The 15231-nt window shown below is 46.3% G+C and overlaps 1 protein-coding gene across 1 annotated transcript in view; it reads right to left on the reverse strand.

Moving 5' to 3' along the window:
• MGAT4B (alpha-1,3-mannosyl-glycoprotein 4-beta-N-acetylglucosaminyltransferase B) overlaps positions 1–15231 on the reverse strand; it is a 49481-nt gene that overhangs the window by 10519 nt on the left and 23731 nt on the right. Inside the window, exons 2-5 of the mRNA XM_080627176.1 lie at positions 4851–5030; positions 4034–4174; positions 3093–3226; positions 435–481 (exon numbers count right to left, since the gene is read on the reverse strand). Coding sequence (XP_080483302.1) covers positions 435–481; positions 3093–3226; positions 4034–4174; positions 4851–5030 — 502 coding nt within the window. The remainder of the gene's footprint in view (positions 1–434; positions 482–3092; positions 3227–4033; positions 4175–4850; positions 5031–15231) is intronic.

Genomic DNA, 15231 nt, shown 5'->3' on the forward strand with positions numbered 1-15231 from the left:
AAAAACGGATCATGGATTTTAAAGCAAAAGAAGGGAGGAGCATTCGGGTGTGCTTCCCACATAGCCCAGTTGCTCTGACTCTGCAGAGCAGGTAGAGGGCTGTACTAGACACACAATTGCCAGGATTGCTGGAAACCTAAATCAATCCATCCTCTCACAACGCCACGGGACAGCGAGCGCAAAGTGAAACAGCATTACTGCGTGTGTTACATACTGCGAGCACAAAGCAGCCTACTAGAAGCTACGCATGGGAGGCATTTTAGAACAAGCAGAAAGAAGCTGCAATAGCAAAGAGCGCAGAGTCTAAGAAGAAAGAAAACAACAAGAAACGCAAAAGGGAAGCAGCAAAGTGTGTATTTTCTCCTTAAAGAAGCCGTTCCCTGGCCTCACAACAAGCACAGACCGTATGGCTGTAGTCATTTGGAACTGCTTACAAGTTTTTGATGTTTTCTGCCACTCCGGCTGTGTACTGCGGATCCGTCTGAAAACAGAAGATAAGCACTGTTAGACCCTTCAGCCTCAGCCTGTGCTCCCCATGGCTCAGAAATCCCCTTCAACACACTCCAGGGGGACTGCCAGCACCACTGTACCATCTCCATGTCTTCCTTTATCCCATTTAATCACTGTCCTCATGCTGATGGACTTTTAGGAGCCCTCCTTTATGGCCAGTGTTAACGAAAGGCATCACACACCAAAGGACTCAAGACCTTGTACATCTTCCCTAAGTGCTCTCTCCTGTAACTTCTGCCCCTGCCAGCGCCAAGCGACTGCACAAAGTGTTAACTCCTGGACTATTTATTTTCTCTATAGACCTGGCTTTCATCCAAGCAAATACTCTGGGCAGAAAAGGCTCCCCGCCCCTTTTGTGAAAAAGAGGGGTCTATTTATAAGTATGCATTTCTCATTTCAGGTTCATTTTGATGCTTTTCTTCCTAGAAGAACAGTTTCTTCCCACAATCGACCCGGCAACCCATTAACAGTTGGGAGGCAAAGGCCATCAGTGCTGCATGCCGCTATCTGCAGGCAAGATTAAGTGCAAACACAGGGACAGGCACCGGACAGAAACCATCTGCACAGTGACCGGGAAAACAAAATCCAAGAACAAAGGGCAGGAGACCCAGGAGCAAAAACTGTTCCTGCTTCCTGGTGGTGGCATTGTTTTGGGCTGTTGTATGGATCATGGGACTTCATGTCTTGTGTGGATCTGCAGATGCAGCATCACAGAAGCTGGGACCAGCCGCTGCTGCGCTTGGCGCCAGGCAGGGGTGAGAAGTGAGATGCTGGGGATGTATGTGTCAAGCTGAGGACAGGGTTTCCACACTGGAATGGTGACAAGGGAGGGTTTTCTCAAGAGGAAAAAGGTCCCTTTCCCAAACAGCTCTCAGACTCCCAGTGCTGGATTGATTTCTTACCCCAGTGCTGCCAAGAAACAGCAACAGGAAAAACAAAGACAGGAAAGATGCTTCTTGCTTTGGGAGCAAACACACAGCTCCGCTCCAAGCACCCGGCTGCCACTGCAATACCTATCATGTGTTGGTGACAGCCAAGCTGTCCAGCTCACCCCAGGGCTCCCCTCCACCAGTCAAGGAGCCCCCAGCTCTCCCAGACTGCCCAGCCACTGTGGATGAAACTCGTGGTGGTTAGAAATGGGTCGGAAATGGGAAGTCCCCATCCCCAAAAGGACATTTGCTTGCTCCACTTATTGTCCTGAGTCTCCAAATTATTCAGTGTCCACTGCAGGTTCATGCCACCCTCTCCCCTGTTTATCCTGCTAGTGAGGAACTCTAACAAGCAATGCCAAGTGCAGGTACATCAAGAAACACTTTGGGAAGAGGCACAGTGGGCATGGCCGTGGTCAAAGCTTGGAAAAAGGATGTTGAGTAGCTACAAGAGCAAGCTTGGCAAGAGAGAACAGCAGTGGTGGTGGTGACCTGCAACATCTACCATCGCTGTTACTGGGATATGGCGCGTGTGCTCCTGCACTTCACACCATCAGAATTAATGTATTCATTATTCACTTCCCTCATTACAGGTACACAGGGAAGGTCAGGAGCTGCCATCACAGTGTGCACCTCATTTCCAAGTCAACTACAAAAAACATCACTGCCATTCAAAACAGGACATGGCTTTGGCCAAGTTCCTTAAAACATCTCGTGCTTTAACTCCCCTGCTGTGAAAACAGCGATCAAACCTGTCCTGGCTCAAAGGGAAATGATGGCCAGGACTCAACCTCATCCCGGGCACTTTAGGTTGCACCCATCTGCGCACACCTTCTCCTTGTACAAAATACCAGTCAGAGACCTGAAGGCCAAATGTTACTCAAAACATCACATTAGGGGTAAATAGGCAGGAAACCCAGACATTTATCTCTGTTCCGCTCCCCGTAACATGCTGATAAACTGAGGTTTATCTTTCTCACCGGATTTCTGGAAATTAAGACAAATGCACTTCAGGCTCAAGAAAATAATCCTGAGGGGAAAGCCATGGAGAAAAATAACCATCTAAACCCATACATAAAAGCAGCTCTTGTGGATTAATGTATCAAGGCTTTTTAGCCCTTGGATTCAGCAACTGATTCTGGGCTCCAGATACCAGTACAAAGAGGCATATTAATCCCAGCCCCAAAACAGTGGACTTCTAGGTTCTGAAAGGGCGTTAGTGCTGTCTCACAAGTACGCAGAGAAACAAAACTGCTTCAGGAGCAGGTCTGAGAGCTCCCCTAGACATGGCCATGGGGCTGCTCCAGCACGTTTTGGGAATAACCACTCAAAAGCCATTCCGGTTTAGATGGAAAAGATAAAAGCGCGTGCTACACCACCAGTTGCTAATGGTACATGTTTGCCTGCTCACATGCTGACCCATTATGGCCCAAACAGTGTTTCATTTTGGGCAGGATGCACCTAATAATGCTGGTCAGGCAGCAGCCTAAGGCTAGGCTTATCTGCCCCAGCAAGCAGCAGAGCTGACCTGCAGGTGAGCAGCCGTCCTGTTTGGCACTGAATTTGGCAGACGAATGGGTTTGTATGGGATGGGATGGAATGGGACGGGATGGGATGGGGGCCAGGGAAATGGGGTAAACAGCTCTGTCTTACCTCAGCAATGAGGACGACGATGACAGAGTCCTCCTTCTCCTGCTGAGTGAGCTCCGAGATGAGGGAGTTGAGGGTGTCGGTGAGGTAGGAATGCACCTCCCGCTTCACGCTGGGGATTCCCATCACGACGGACACTGCCCAGGGCCACGGAGAGATTTTAGAGAGGGGGCTGTGCTGGGACAAGGCTCTTTGCTCTGCTCCTATGACACCTGCTTGGTGCCATGCTCCATCATTAAACACCAGCAGTGATTAGCAGGCTGGCGGGTTCCTGGGCTATGTAGGGATCCCATACTCCTGTCCCGCAGCCCAGTACCAATCAGCAGCACCCCAGTGTGTCAGGCTGGCAGGGCAGTCAGACTCCTTCTTTTCTCCCTGAAGTCTGGTGTCTAAGGAAACATCCCAAAACCCTCCCTCTCTTAGGGGCCTTTTCAGCCTGTGAATGGTAGCTTCGAGATCACTTTGGTTCTCCAAATCCCTTCCATGGCCAGAAGCACCTCAGTTTAAGAGTCAGGTCTTTGGCTTTGGGTTGGGATTTGGGAGCAGGGAGGAATCGTCTAGTAACCAAAGTCCTGTTTCAGATGGGATTTGTTGCCTATGACGACTTGAAAGTCTCCATGAAACGCCCTGCAAACCATGCTTTCATCTGACCACCTTCCAGGCAAAGCCTAGAGCACTCTGGAGATGGAAAGCAGCAAAAAATATCTGGCAGAAGCATCGAGAACATTTCGGTGCCAGTCAAGAGCAGACACAGCACTACCCCATAGACTTGCAGACGTGACAAGGCTTACCCACCCCACGTGTCACCAAGGAAGCTTGCATGATGCATGCAGCCGTTCCTCCAGCCCTGCTCATATCCATACCGCAGCCAGGCCCGGAGGAAAGGGGAGGGACAGGCACCAAGGTGAGGAAGAGCACCAGAAGCAGCACTAATTTCCATTTACCTCCAGTGCGCCCCTGTCCCACATGCACGGCTGGCTGCAGACTGTTCTCCTTTGACAGCAAATGCGGCAAATGATGGAAGATGGTGGGAAGGTGCAGCACATTCTTGTTGGTGATATTCCACAGTTTTAACTTGGTTTCGTCTTAAAAAGGAAAAGGGAATCAATTGCAAGGCACGGTAGGTAGGAAGAGACTGCAAGGCAAAAAGCCTTTTTAGAGCAGCCTGGCCACCCGAGACTACTGCTGGGTATTATTTCTTATGAGAAATCAGGCCAACCTTTAACATGCTACCACAAACCCAATTAAAGTTCAGCAGGAGCCAGGAGGGCCTTAAAGAAGTCCCAAAATATTTGGGAAATAGGGGGGAGAATGAAGATAAAATGAAGGTCAAATCAGATCTCTCTGTAGGGATCCAATTTTCTTGAACTGTGCAACTTAAAGAAAAAAGAACAAATAAATGGGCAAGGGGTGCTCAGCCAGCCTAACTCCTTCCTCCCCCCTCTCTTTGGATACCCATTTTCCATATGGATTCAATACAGCCATAGGAAAAGGCATGTATGACTTGCAAGGGAAATAAAAAGCTTGTAAGCAAGCAACTGGGCAAATCCTCGGCATCAGTGTTTAACGATGCCTGTGCACCTCTAATTAAACAGGAGTTTAAGGGTTCCCAAGTCCCTCTGAACTCCACAATTTGCTGGCGCTGGGGGAGAGAAGAGCAGGTCCTGTCCGCAGCCCTGCGCACACGCACACACCTCTCTACCTCCTCATTAGCAACAGCTTCCACACAGCCCGAGATCCTCAACGTCTCTGTTTATTCACCAGATAAGCTGCTCCAGGTCCGGTTTATATCCCGCAGGGCCTGCTTCTCCGAGATCGCCCTCTTGATCTCCTCCAGGACCAGGTTGAGCTCCTTCGAGCGCTTCAGGCTCTCCTGCTCGGCTGCGTGCAGCCGGTCCCGGAGGGCGAGAAACTCCCGCTGGTAGATGTCCACAATGTCACCTATGGATGGAAAGAGAGAGAAGCTTTCTCCTCTGTGCTCTGAAGGGTTTCAAGCCACAAAAGTGATGCTCACCACTCGTACATCCCCTACCTCCACAATCCATGTGGATTTAGGGTCCAGCATGCTGGTTGGTGAGAGGGGTGGAGAGAGGGCAGTTTAAGTCGCAGAACTACAACTAAAAAGCTACTCCTGTTTTTCTCTTTAAACTTTGGTTTCCAGGTCACATAGAAATGCAATCTGGTTCTCTGTGACCGAAGCACACAGCAAAGAATAAGTCTCATGGTAGTTAGTTCTTCACTATATACTCAGAAAGGAGAGTCAGCTGCTGGCATTGATTTTATAAGCAATATTCTGCATCTCCCTCTGGAAGTTTGGGGGTGTGAGATGGTGACTGCTGGAGTGAGCAGCAGGGAATCAGTCAAGTGAAAAGAGAACTGAAAGCACTGGTGGTGATGACCTGTTGAAGACAAACCCAAGGAACATCAATATTTTTAATCGCCTTGCTTCTTGCTTTGGATTCCTTATGGCACACAAAGGAAAGAGTTTTAAGAGCACAAGTCAAAGGGCGTTTGAGTCAGTAATTCCAGAGAACCCCTGGACAGCACCTTGATGGTCTTCTACAGATGGCACAGGGCATCTCATGGATGAGCATGAGTGATGGAAAGCAAGACAGTGGGAAGAGGGATGCGGCTCTGCAGGGACATGAGGGCAGGGAGGAGGCAGCACCTCCTCCAGCTTTGGAACAGAGTCCCAAATTCTAACAGCCAAAAGGGACTTTTGGAATCTAACCATCCTGAAACACAGCAGGATAAAGAATGTCAGGAAATAGCTGCGTGGATGCTTACATAAATCCAAGTGTTCGGAAATACACCTTAAGGATGCATCCCATATACAATATATAAAAATAAACTTTTGATAGGGTAACAAAGCTTTTTCTTTAAACCAACATCTTATCAACATGCCTTTTTTAAGCAATAAAACTCTTAAGAGCTTTCAGCTGGAACTAACTACATAATAGCTGGGAGTGGAATCAGTTAGCCACTAATGAACTTTCCTGGGCTGTTTTTTAACCCATTATTAATGAAACTACTCATTAAAAAAAATCTACTTTTATCTGTGGTCACTCATGTGTTTTTAGTAAGGCTAAATATTAGTAAGGACTATACCCAGAACAGATTTATCCACTGACTAGTAGACCTTTAGCCCAGGGTCTACAGGAGAGCTAATGAGAGAGCCCAGAACCAGGAGAGCTAATGACCAAAACCACTGCACTGGAACTTCCCAACACAGGGCTAAATATAAATCAGAACCATTGAAGAAAGACACACTGACTGCTTCTATTTTGGGGTCCATAAAGAAAAAGGAATTTTGAAGATCAGACATACCCAGCTCCAAAGCAGTGAGTTTCCAAGACAACAGTGCTTCCCAGTCATGCTTTTGCCTAGGAAAAAGTTTCCCCCATGGGTTCTCTTCCCCCAAAAAACCCCTTCTTAAAGATTCCCTGCTTCAACACCAAGGACCCCCCCAAGGCCGTCTGGCTCCTGTTAACCTTTCAGTGTTACTTTCAAAGCCAGTGGCACGTGGGGAGCGAGCAGAGGAAGTCACACCCATTTGATGACTGTGTCCATCTGACAGCCCGTTATTCACACGAAGTTAAGATGCAGACACAAACAAGGCCAGTCCTTCCTTTTTCCTGTGTGGTGCCGCTCGCTTTCCACTCCCATTGAGAAAACCTTGAAGAATGTGCACATAAACAGGTGAACACCCAGCTCTGGGAGCTGCCACGGGAATTCACAGAGGGATGTCAGGCTTTAAATTGACTCCATGATGAGCTAGAGCTTTACCTGCTGGCACCTCGCAGGCATAAGAATAAACCTTTCAGCTTCCCAGTAGTACTCCAGATTATAGGTTTTCCTACTTGTATCTTTTACCAGCTGCATCTGTGAACAGCAGCAAGGAACAAGTCTCACTTTCTGTCTTTGCAAGACATGATGGCAGCAGGAATCATGCCTGTACAAGGCTGGAAGCATTTGGCTCTCAGCATACCAGGGGGTTACTATCCCATAGATGCTATCAAAGCCAAATCACAGCTAAAGGCTGCCATTAGATCTCATCCTGCAATACCTGGGAGCAGAGTAAAAGCAAGGCTTTGCACTTAATGGCTTTTTCCAGCGCACTGCACTCCGTTTGTGTCAGATTTAGAAGGGAAATGTCACTGATTATTCGTCACTAATGACCTGCCCGCCGAAGCCAAGAGCCGTACTTTTCATTAGAACTGCAATGGCGATGTGCAGTCAACCATTTACTGCTTTTCTAGCTAATGGTTGAAGTGAAATTGTATTTGTTTCCACTGCTCTTCTCCTGTGATGTCTTCAGAGGCTTTCCATTCTTTAATTAAAATTTCATGAAATTTAAAAGCTGATCGATGGTGACCGGTGCCGGTGACAGCTCCAACAATCCGAGCCAAAGCCCAGGATGGGTGTAACAGTTTCCCATGAATTCCCAGTAATGCCATTTTGCACTCGCTGCTCTGCAGAGACACGTGGATGCGGATCTGCCGTCCTCACAAAAACCCTCAGCCAGGGCTTTCTGAAAAGCCACGAAGGGCATCAGAGGATAAAGGGGGAGGGAACTGGTCCCAACTCTACAAGCAAGGCTGGACACAGAAGTGATTTGCTGCTAATTAGGCTGAACAAATTTTTTAGCTCATGTCAGTTCAGCACAGGCCCTTTACCTTTCAAAGCAGCAGCACTCCCTATCTACATATTTATTGTATTCCCTCCCAGCACAAGATAGCAGCACTCTTAAAATATCTCCAGACTCAAGCACTGCAGGATAAAAACTCCTATAGCTAGAACTATATTAAAAAAAGACTCAGCTTACTTTTTCTTGGGAGATAACACAATGCTTCAGGCTTAAAATACACTGGTTTAATAAAGAAAGAAACTCAGAGTTAGGCAATCGTCTGCAGGACAGAGCTGGGAGACCAAAATCCTCTCAAACTTACAGCACACATCGTGCATGCCCAGTGCCCTGCAAATAACCCATTTCTCACCTTGTCATGCTTAATATTTGCACCCAACGGTCTTTTGCAAAGCTGTCTTTAGAAACAGGCTGGCTCTAAGGCTCCAAGCGAGCATCCAGCAGCTTCAAACAGGCCATCTCTCTGCAGGCCAGAGAAGGCAGCACTGGGCACAGCTGAGCTCCAGCATCCATCTGTCCATCCCAGCGCTATGGGAGTGGATCTGGGGGTGTATCCCTGGAGCGGGAAGCAGTGGCCATAGGAAGCATCCAGCTGAGCATCACTCACTGACCCATAGCTCCCCCTCTGCTCCCTTCTGTCACCCCAGCTGTGCCTGGCCACGGCTGCCAGCTGAGAACCCTGTGCTGGGTTTGCTGGGTGACAGCGTGAACTGCTGGTGAGGCAGCAGGCAGGGATGTTTGAATGGGCTCCTTCCTCAGCAGCCAGGATGCAGCAGCGTGCAGTGATGGGCACACGCTGGTAGGACTCATGGAGTGCTCCCCAGGAGCCTTATAGGAGCTCCACAGAGCTGATCTGCAGCATTCCCCAAGGCTTTCATCCATCCAAGACAGCATCCGTTCAATACCAAGTATTTCTCTGTGATGGAGAATTCTGTGGCTTCATTCTTATTTAAGTGACTATAAAGTGCAAACTAGGCTTGCAGAGGTCAGGGCTGCAACATCTGTGTCCACTCAGCTTATCCATTTTCAGGTTTTGAGTGAAAGCAAATACCGAATCTGATCCTAAACCAGCAGATGGGCACCAAATCAGACCAGTGCCAATAAAACCCCACCATGAAACCTCACAGCCTTCCATATCTATTTATGTCTCTCTATATATCTCTTTATATATACAGTCAGGAATATTATAATTCTGTATTCTTCTGCATTACTCTTTCAGCTCACACTCCAACCTCCCAGGGAACCTGCAGTGCATTTTAAATGTGTCCGCATTTCAGGACCAATTACTTCTGGTTTTGTTCTCTGCAGATAACCTCTCCCAGCAGAGCAGACCCATGGCCAAAGCCAGAGCTTTCCCTCCAATTCAATCTTTTCAAAAGCAAATGCAAAGTCTTTGCTAGCTGGATTTGCTTCTCATTAGGAAGACTTTCAAGAGACTTTGTTTAAAAAACTCAAAACAACCCCCAAACCACTAAACCGTTTATCCTCATAAAATCTGGGCTTTGAGAGCACAACGGCACCTTTTGACCCGTCTGTTACACGAGTTCCCAGGGCAAAAAGAGACAGAAAAGAAAGTGCAGTCCCCAGTTCACACTGCAAAGGGAGCTGGAGCAGAAAACTACATTGCCTACAGAAAATGTCCCTGCAATGACTATTCCTTTGTTTTATTTGAAGCACCCCTTTAATAAGTAACCGCTCCCCCCTCTAGGACTTGCAAAGGCCTAGGGGGACTCCAGAGCACACAAACAATCCTCTCCCCATGCTACAGCATCTATGTAATCCAAAAATGCAACCGGTGAAGCCCAGGGAATGGAGCTGGTGATCCATCCCACCATCCCTGTCCCCATCCCAGGCTGCCTACGCCTGGCTTCATCCCCAGCCATTCACAAGAACTCCTGGAGTTAGATGATGATTAGGGATTTTCTTGCTTTTATGTTTTGATGTGTAATGATTGATATAATGCTGGCACTGCTCCACACATTACACTCTAGATTGCCCTGATTGAATCGCAGCATTCATTAGGTATTTTGCTAACAGAATTTCACTGGACCATTAAAATGGATATTAGAGGAGTTTCTGTACCGTATCGGTGAATTAAACGCAGCAGAAAAGGATAGTCCTGCTTTACATGGAAATCTGATGGTTAGTGAAGCACACAGGTATTAAGACACACAGGTACGCAGTCACTCCACAATAAACATTTTATACCATTAAAAGCAAAATGTTGCCCTTTGGTTTTTTGGCTGTAGAAGGAAGAAAACCACTTCAGAGACTCACCGTGAACTAAACCTCAACACAGCCTCTAAAAAGCCGCTGCGAAGCAACTCTGCTGGGGTACGTGGAGCTACAGGTTAAACTGTGACACTAAAAATGCCCTCTTAAGTAGCAGAAAGAAAAAGAGAGGATAGTTGAGCATCTAAAATACCCCCCAAAAGTCCTTGTCTTGCCAAGCAGGATGAAGATGGAACAGGTTTTTTCCTTCAAACCTGAGGAAATGGTAACTGTGCTCCTGTAAGATGAGCAAGATGACAGTTACATCGTCTCTGCTTCCATGAGCCAGCAGACCATCATAGCTAGTCTTAGACTCATCTTTTAAAATCACAAATGTTTTGGCAGCATAGGATAGCATGTGTGCTACCCTGAATAAGGTCCATTACATATTTCAACCATACCAGCCAAACGCACTCCTCTGTGCCATTACTATGCTTCAACCTAGAGCCTGTGCTCAAGGACCTTCCTGACCAGTCATGGAGCTATTCTGCAGCATCATGGTCAATGGCATGTTACAAAGAGATACCCAATGTCCCCACCCAGTAAAAGGTGCTGGCTGCCTGGCTGGGTGATGTTAGCAGGAGTGATCAGCCTTGCACCATGGAGGCTCTTGCACTGCCTTGGGTCGGCTGCTGGATTTGAGCACCCCACTCTATCACCATCATGTGAACTAACACATCAGCTGGCACAAAAGGCTTATTAAAAGTCAGCCTGTCTGACAAAATGATCCTCAAATGAAGCAAGCGCTGCTACCGGCTGCAATCTGGTGTGTGTGCGTGGCTTTTTTCTAATAAAGCCATTTAAGAAGAGCCTGTGGTATATTTAACAACATTTCAACCTTCAAGAGCTCTGCATAATGAGATAGAAACGCAATGCACCTCTCCACTGATGGTCCCTACCCAGGGAACACGGGCTCCCTTAAGTCACCATTTCTCATTTTTCCAGCAGTAGGTTTTGATCATATTCTTGTTGCATGTCTCCTTGCTGCAGTTTAATGTTGTCTCAGCCCATATGCCATCAGAAAGAAATAGGAAAATAAGTACCACCTGCACCTTATTATTTCAAAGTAGGAGCAACTGTTTGCATCTGAGATGGAGTCAAGACAACATCCACACAGATACTTCCAAGAATAAGCTTTAAAGTCCAAAGAAGTAAGTTTTCAAGGCTGAGGATAAGCAGATTTCCCATTATAAGCATAGTGAACCACAACATGTATGGTAACATTATAATTCCCCTTCCAAGAAGGAAAGCAGAACATAGGGATACCTATGCCTGGACCCAAAAAGCTCCCCAGGTTGCTGCAGGAGGGGAGCAGGCTCTAAAGCAAGGATATACAAACTCAGAAATTAGGAAAGCAAACAGTGATGCCCATCACCTATGCAGCAAATATCTTGGATCAGGATAGAGGAGGCAGCAGAAGCCGTCAGACTGCTCTCAGGTACCTGCAGAACAGGTTTGGGATCTCTTTCTGCAGCCCAGCTCCACGGGTGAATCACACTGAATGATACAGAAGGCTCCAAGATAACTGCGAATCCCCTGGGTTGTACCGGCCGCAAACAAAAGCATTGGCAGGTGAGGAAACCCCTGGTAGGTATAAACCACCATCAGCTTCTGCAAGAGGAACTGGTCCTGAGTTTTCCTGGGGTTTTATCAACCCATTCAAGGGATTTAACAAGACAGAGAAAACAGCTGGCAATTCATTTTGCTGCAAAACAGCTAAGGAGGAGACGGGAAGAGGGCAAATACTGACATTGAGCTGAAGATAAAGAAGGCAGAATTAAATAGTGAGTTTTCATCATAGCAAAAGGTTAACTATCAGGAGGAAGCCATATGGATTGGTATTAAACTCACTGTCTAATAGATTTAGTGAGGATCTGGAGAAGAAGATGAATTTGTGAAGTAGCCAAATACAGAGCTGACACAGAGGTAAGCTCATCAGAGCCAGAAAAGAAGCAAATGACCAGGAGAAAAGGCAACAAAATGGCAAATCGACATCAAAGCTGATGGGTACAAATTAACTGGGGGCAGGGGGAGCAAGATATTTTTTACCTGGTTTTTAATTAACAATATTAACTAGGAAGGAGACCATCAGCATGTTGACGCTGCTTTTCAGGCAGCAGCAATCCAGAGGAAAAACGGAGGCGGAAAAGGAGGCAAACAAGATGTTAGTCTGCTTAGTGGACAGGATAGGGAATAATACTGTGAAGATTACAACATTATTAAAATGGTGCTGGCTAACCCCAGAATAGTTTTCACCGCATCTGAAAAGGAGTATTATTACAGACTTAAAAGGGGCTTTAGAAGAGGATGACGAAAATGATCAAAGGCCTGAAAAAACACCCACCCTGCTCTATGAAGAAAGAAAGAAAATAATATATGAGATTATTCATCTTAGGAAGGGCATAATAATAGGGCTCATGACGAAAAGTATATAAACCAGAGTGATATAATGAAAATATATCACAGAATTCCATTCTTCTTGTCTCAAAATACAGGAGTAACCATTCAGTTGAAATATTAATTTGAAACTGATAAAAGGAAATGTGTTGCACAGAGAAAGTATATGATATCTCTGGATTCACTGCCGTGGGAAAACACTGGAAGAATGAATTCAAACAATGCTGAAAGAAGGTGCTGAAAGAATGGAGGTCCCACGAGATGGGGTTGAGACCAAGGTGGTCCCCAGCCTCATCTGCGTTGGCAATCCTCTTTTCCCCCCTTTTTTTGGGGTGAAAAACCTCCAAATCTCTGTTTCTCCTCACAACTTAATTAGGAACACTACAGCCTTCATCTTCAAAGCAAAGCTAATTCATTAAAAATCTAATTATTTACCTGTGTAGCACAAATAGAGCTTTCGAAGCATTTTTCTCTCAAATGGGAAGCGAAGGCTTTGTCCTTGGTAGGTTTTTTAATACTCTTTATTTGATTGGGGAATAAAAACATGCTGAAAGTGAACAAAATAAAGCATTACAGAAATCATGGGTCATTACGCCTAGTAATAATTGCAGCTCTACAGGATTTTTAAGTGAAGACATTACAGAGGCAAACCTGGGTGAGGGGTGGAAAGAAAGGGGGGCGAAAAGGGGAATGGGAAAGGCTGGGAGCTTGCTTATGCGGTCAGTGCTGGTCTTGGATCACCCAGGCCCAGGCACATCGCTCTTGGTGCTGACCATGCCATGGGTTGTTTTATTTGTCACTTGTGGCCGTCAGCTTCATGCTGGATTGCAAACCATCACACGCAGTAAAAACCCAAATTGGATTTGCTTGGCTCTCACCACTTGCAAACCTCCAGACTGGCTTTCTTTCCCTTTCGCCTTATTCTCACCACAAATACCAAAGTTAGTGAGTAAGATCTCACGAACCGAATCAGCCCTGAAGAAAGAGCTGATGTCTGGAGCACGCAGGACCACGTTCCTGTGGGTGCTGGCAAAACCTAACTTTGGAGCTTTAAAGAAGCAGAAAACCCAGAAGCAGAGCAAATGCCTCACAGTCTACTAGGAAATCCCTTTTTATTACAACCTAATTATGTTAATAGTGAAACAGAGGCCTTGTTCCACCAACCCCCAGAGCATCCATGCATCCCACTCTGTGCCTAGTGCTAATGGCTCGTGAGTCCAGCCGAAAGGAATCCCTCCAAGAAGGGAAGCTGATCTTAGCAAAGGTCACTGTGTTAATCATCACGCCCTTTCTCCAGCAGCAGCTGTCGTTAATTGCCTGTGAAGGAGTCGAAATGAAATTCTTGTTAAGCCTCCTCCCAACACCACTAAAATCCAACATCATCGTCATCATCGTCCCCACAAATGACCATAAGCCACCAGCACTTCACAGCCGATGGATGAACTCAGCCCATTTCAGGATGAGATGTGGCAGTGGCAGGTAGAAAAAGCAGTTCCATTTTGCAAATTGAAGGATAACTTACTGATCAACAGCAATAAGTGCCAGGACATTGTCTTTCTCCACCACCTTGTGCGATCGACCATCGCATTCATCATTCCACTAAAGTTATCACCAGACTCAGAACAGCCGACATCCTGGAACAGGGGGAATTTGTTTGATCAATAACATATGAATCTTTTGGCACAGCTGAGTATATGAAAGAATTTTACAAAATAAAGTGTTGCTGTGTTATAAATCAGAGAACACATATGGGAAAGTTAGAGTGATGTACTAAGCCAGAGGGATATCAAGGAAATCACAGAAGTTCTGGCTGGAGTCACTGGCTCCGCTGATGTTAATAGCTGAGAGCTTCCATGCAAGTCAGGTTTGACTTCTTTTTCCAAAAGAGTAACTCATTTGCAATGCATGTGACTGTGTTAGAGTGAAAGGATATTTAGAGTGTTCCCTTCGCTCCAGTGTTTATGTAAATTGTACATCTTGTCTAACTACAGATCCGCGGCAGCAGATTACAATTTCCTTATTGTACCAATGCCCCCATCAGATGCACGCCTGTGCTGGTGGCGGGTAGGAGCAGATTCTTTAAATCACCACGCACTGATGATGGGATGAGCTGACCTCAATGCATTTCTTTTTAACTGTCTTAAATGATTTGCAGGATGCTTAAAATAAAACGCACCCAGAACCTTTTAAAAATTACTCAGCATTAATATTTGAAATATTTATCCCCCAGGGTGCGGACTTGTAACATGAGCACTTAATGGGGTACATTTTCTTCTCTCCAGAGAAAAAACAAGACATCGCCATTAAATAGCGCACTCAGACCAACTCTAAGTGTTGATGCTATCTGAGGGCTCTTGTTTCATTTTATATGCTAGGATAATTCCTGGGAAGAAAAACATACTGCTAAAAGAGTAGGAAGACCCACTTCTCCCTTTTCCATTCGGCAGCAACGAAAACATGAGAAAGGGTTATCAAGTAATACCAACACCCCCTTCTACAGAACCACACCAGCCTGCTTTAGAGTGAAAAAAAACCCTTATTTCTTCCCCCAGACAACGTGTGACTGGAAGTACAAACAAGATGGAGTTCCCAACTTGTAACCTGCAGTAATTTAACTTTTCCCTATTTGAAAACACAGGGACTAACAGAGCCAGGAGGCCCCGGTTCCACATCTGACAACAGTTCAGCTGCAGAGCTGCCTGCCAGCCCCATGCCAGCAGCAGTGTTCTTCCAGAAGATGGGCTCTGCTGCGAGGCAACACAGATGCTGGTGATGGCACAGCACAAGGTGGGGGTTGCAGGACATTTCAAGGGTAGCAAATAAACAGCT

This window comes from Psittacula echo (assembly GCF_963264785.1).
Source record: "Psittacula echo genome assembly, chromosome: 11".
Classification (NCBI taxonomy): domain Eukaryota; kingdom Metazoa; phylum Chordata; class Aves; order Psittaciformes; family Psittacidae; genus Psittacula; species Psittacula echo.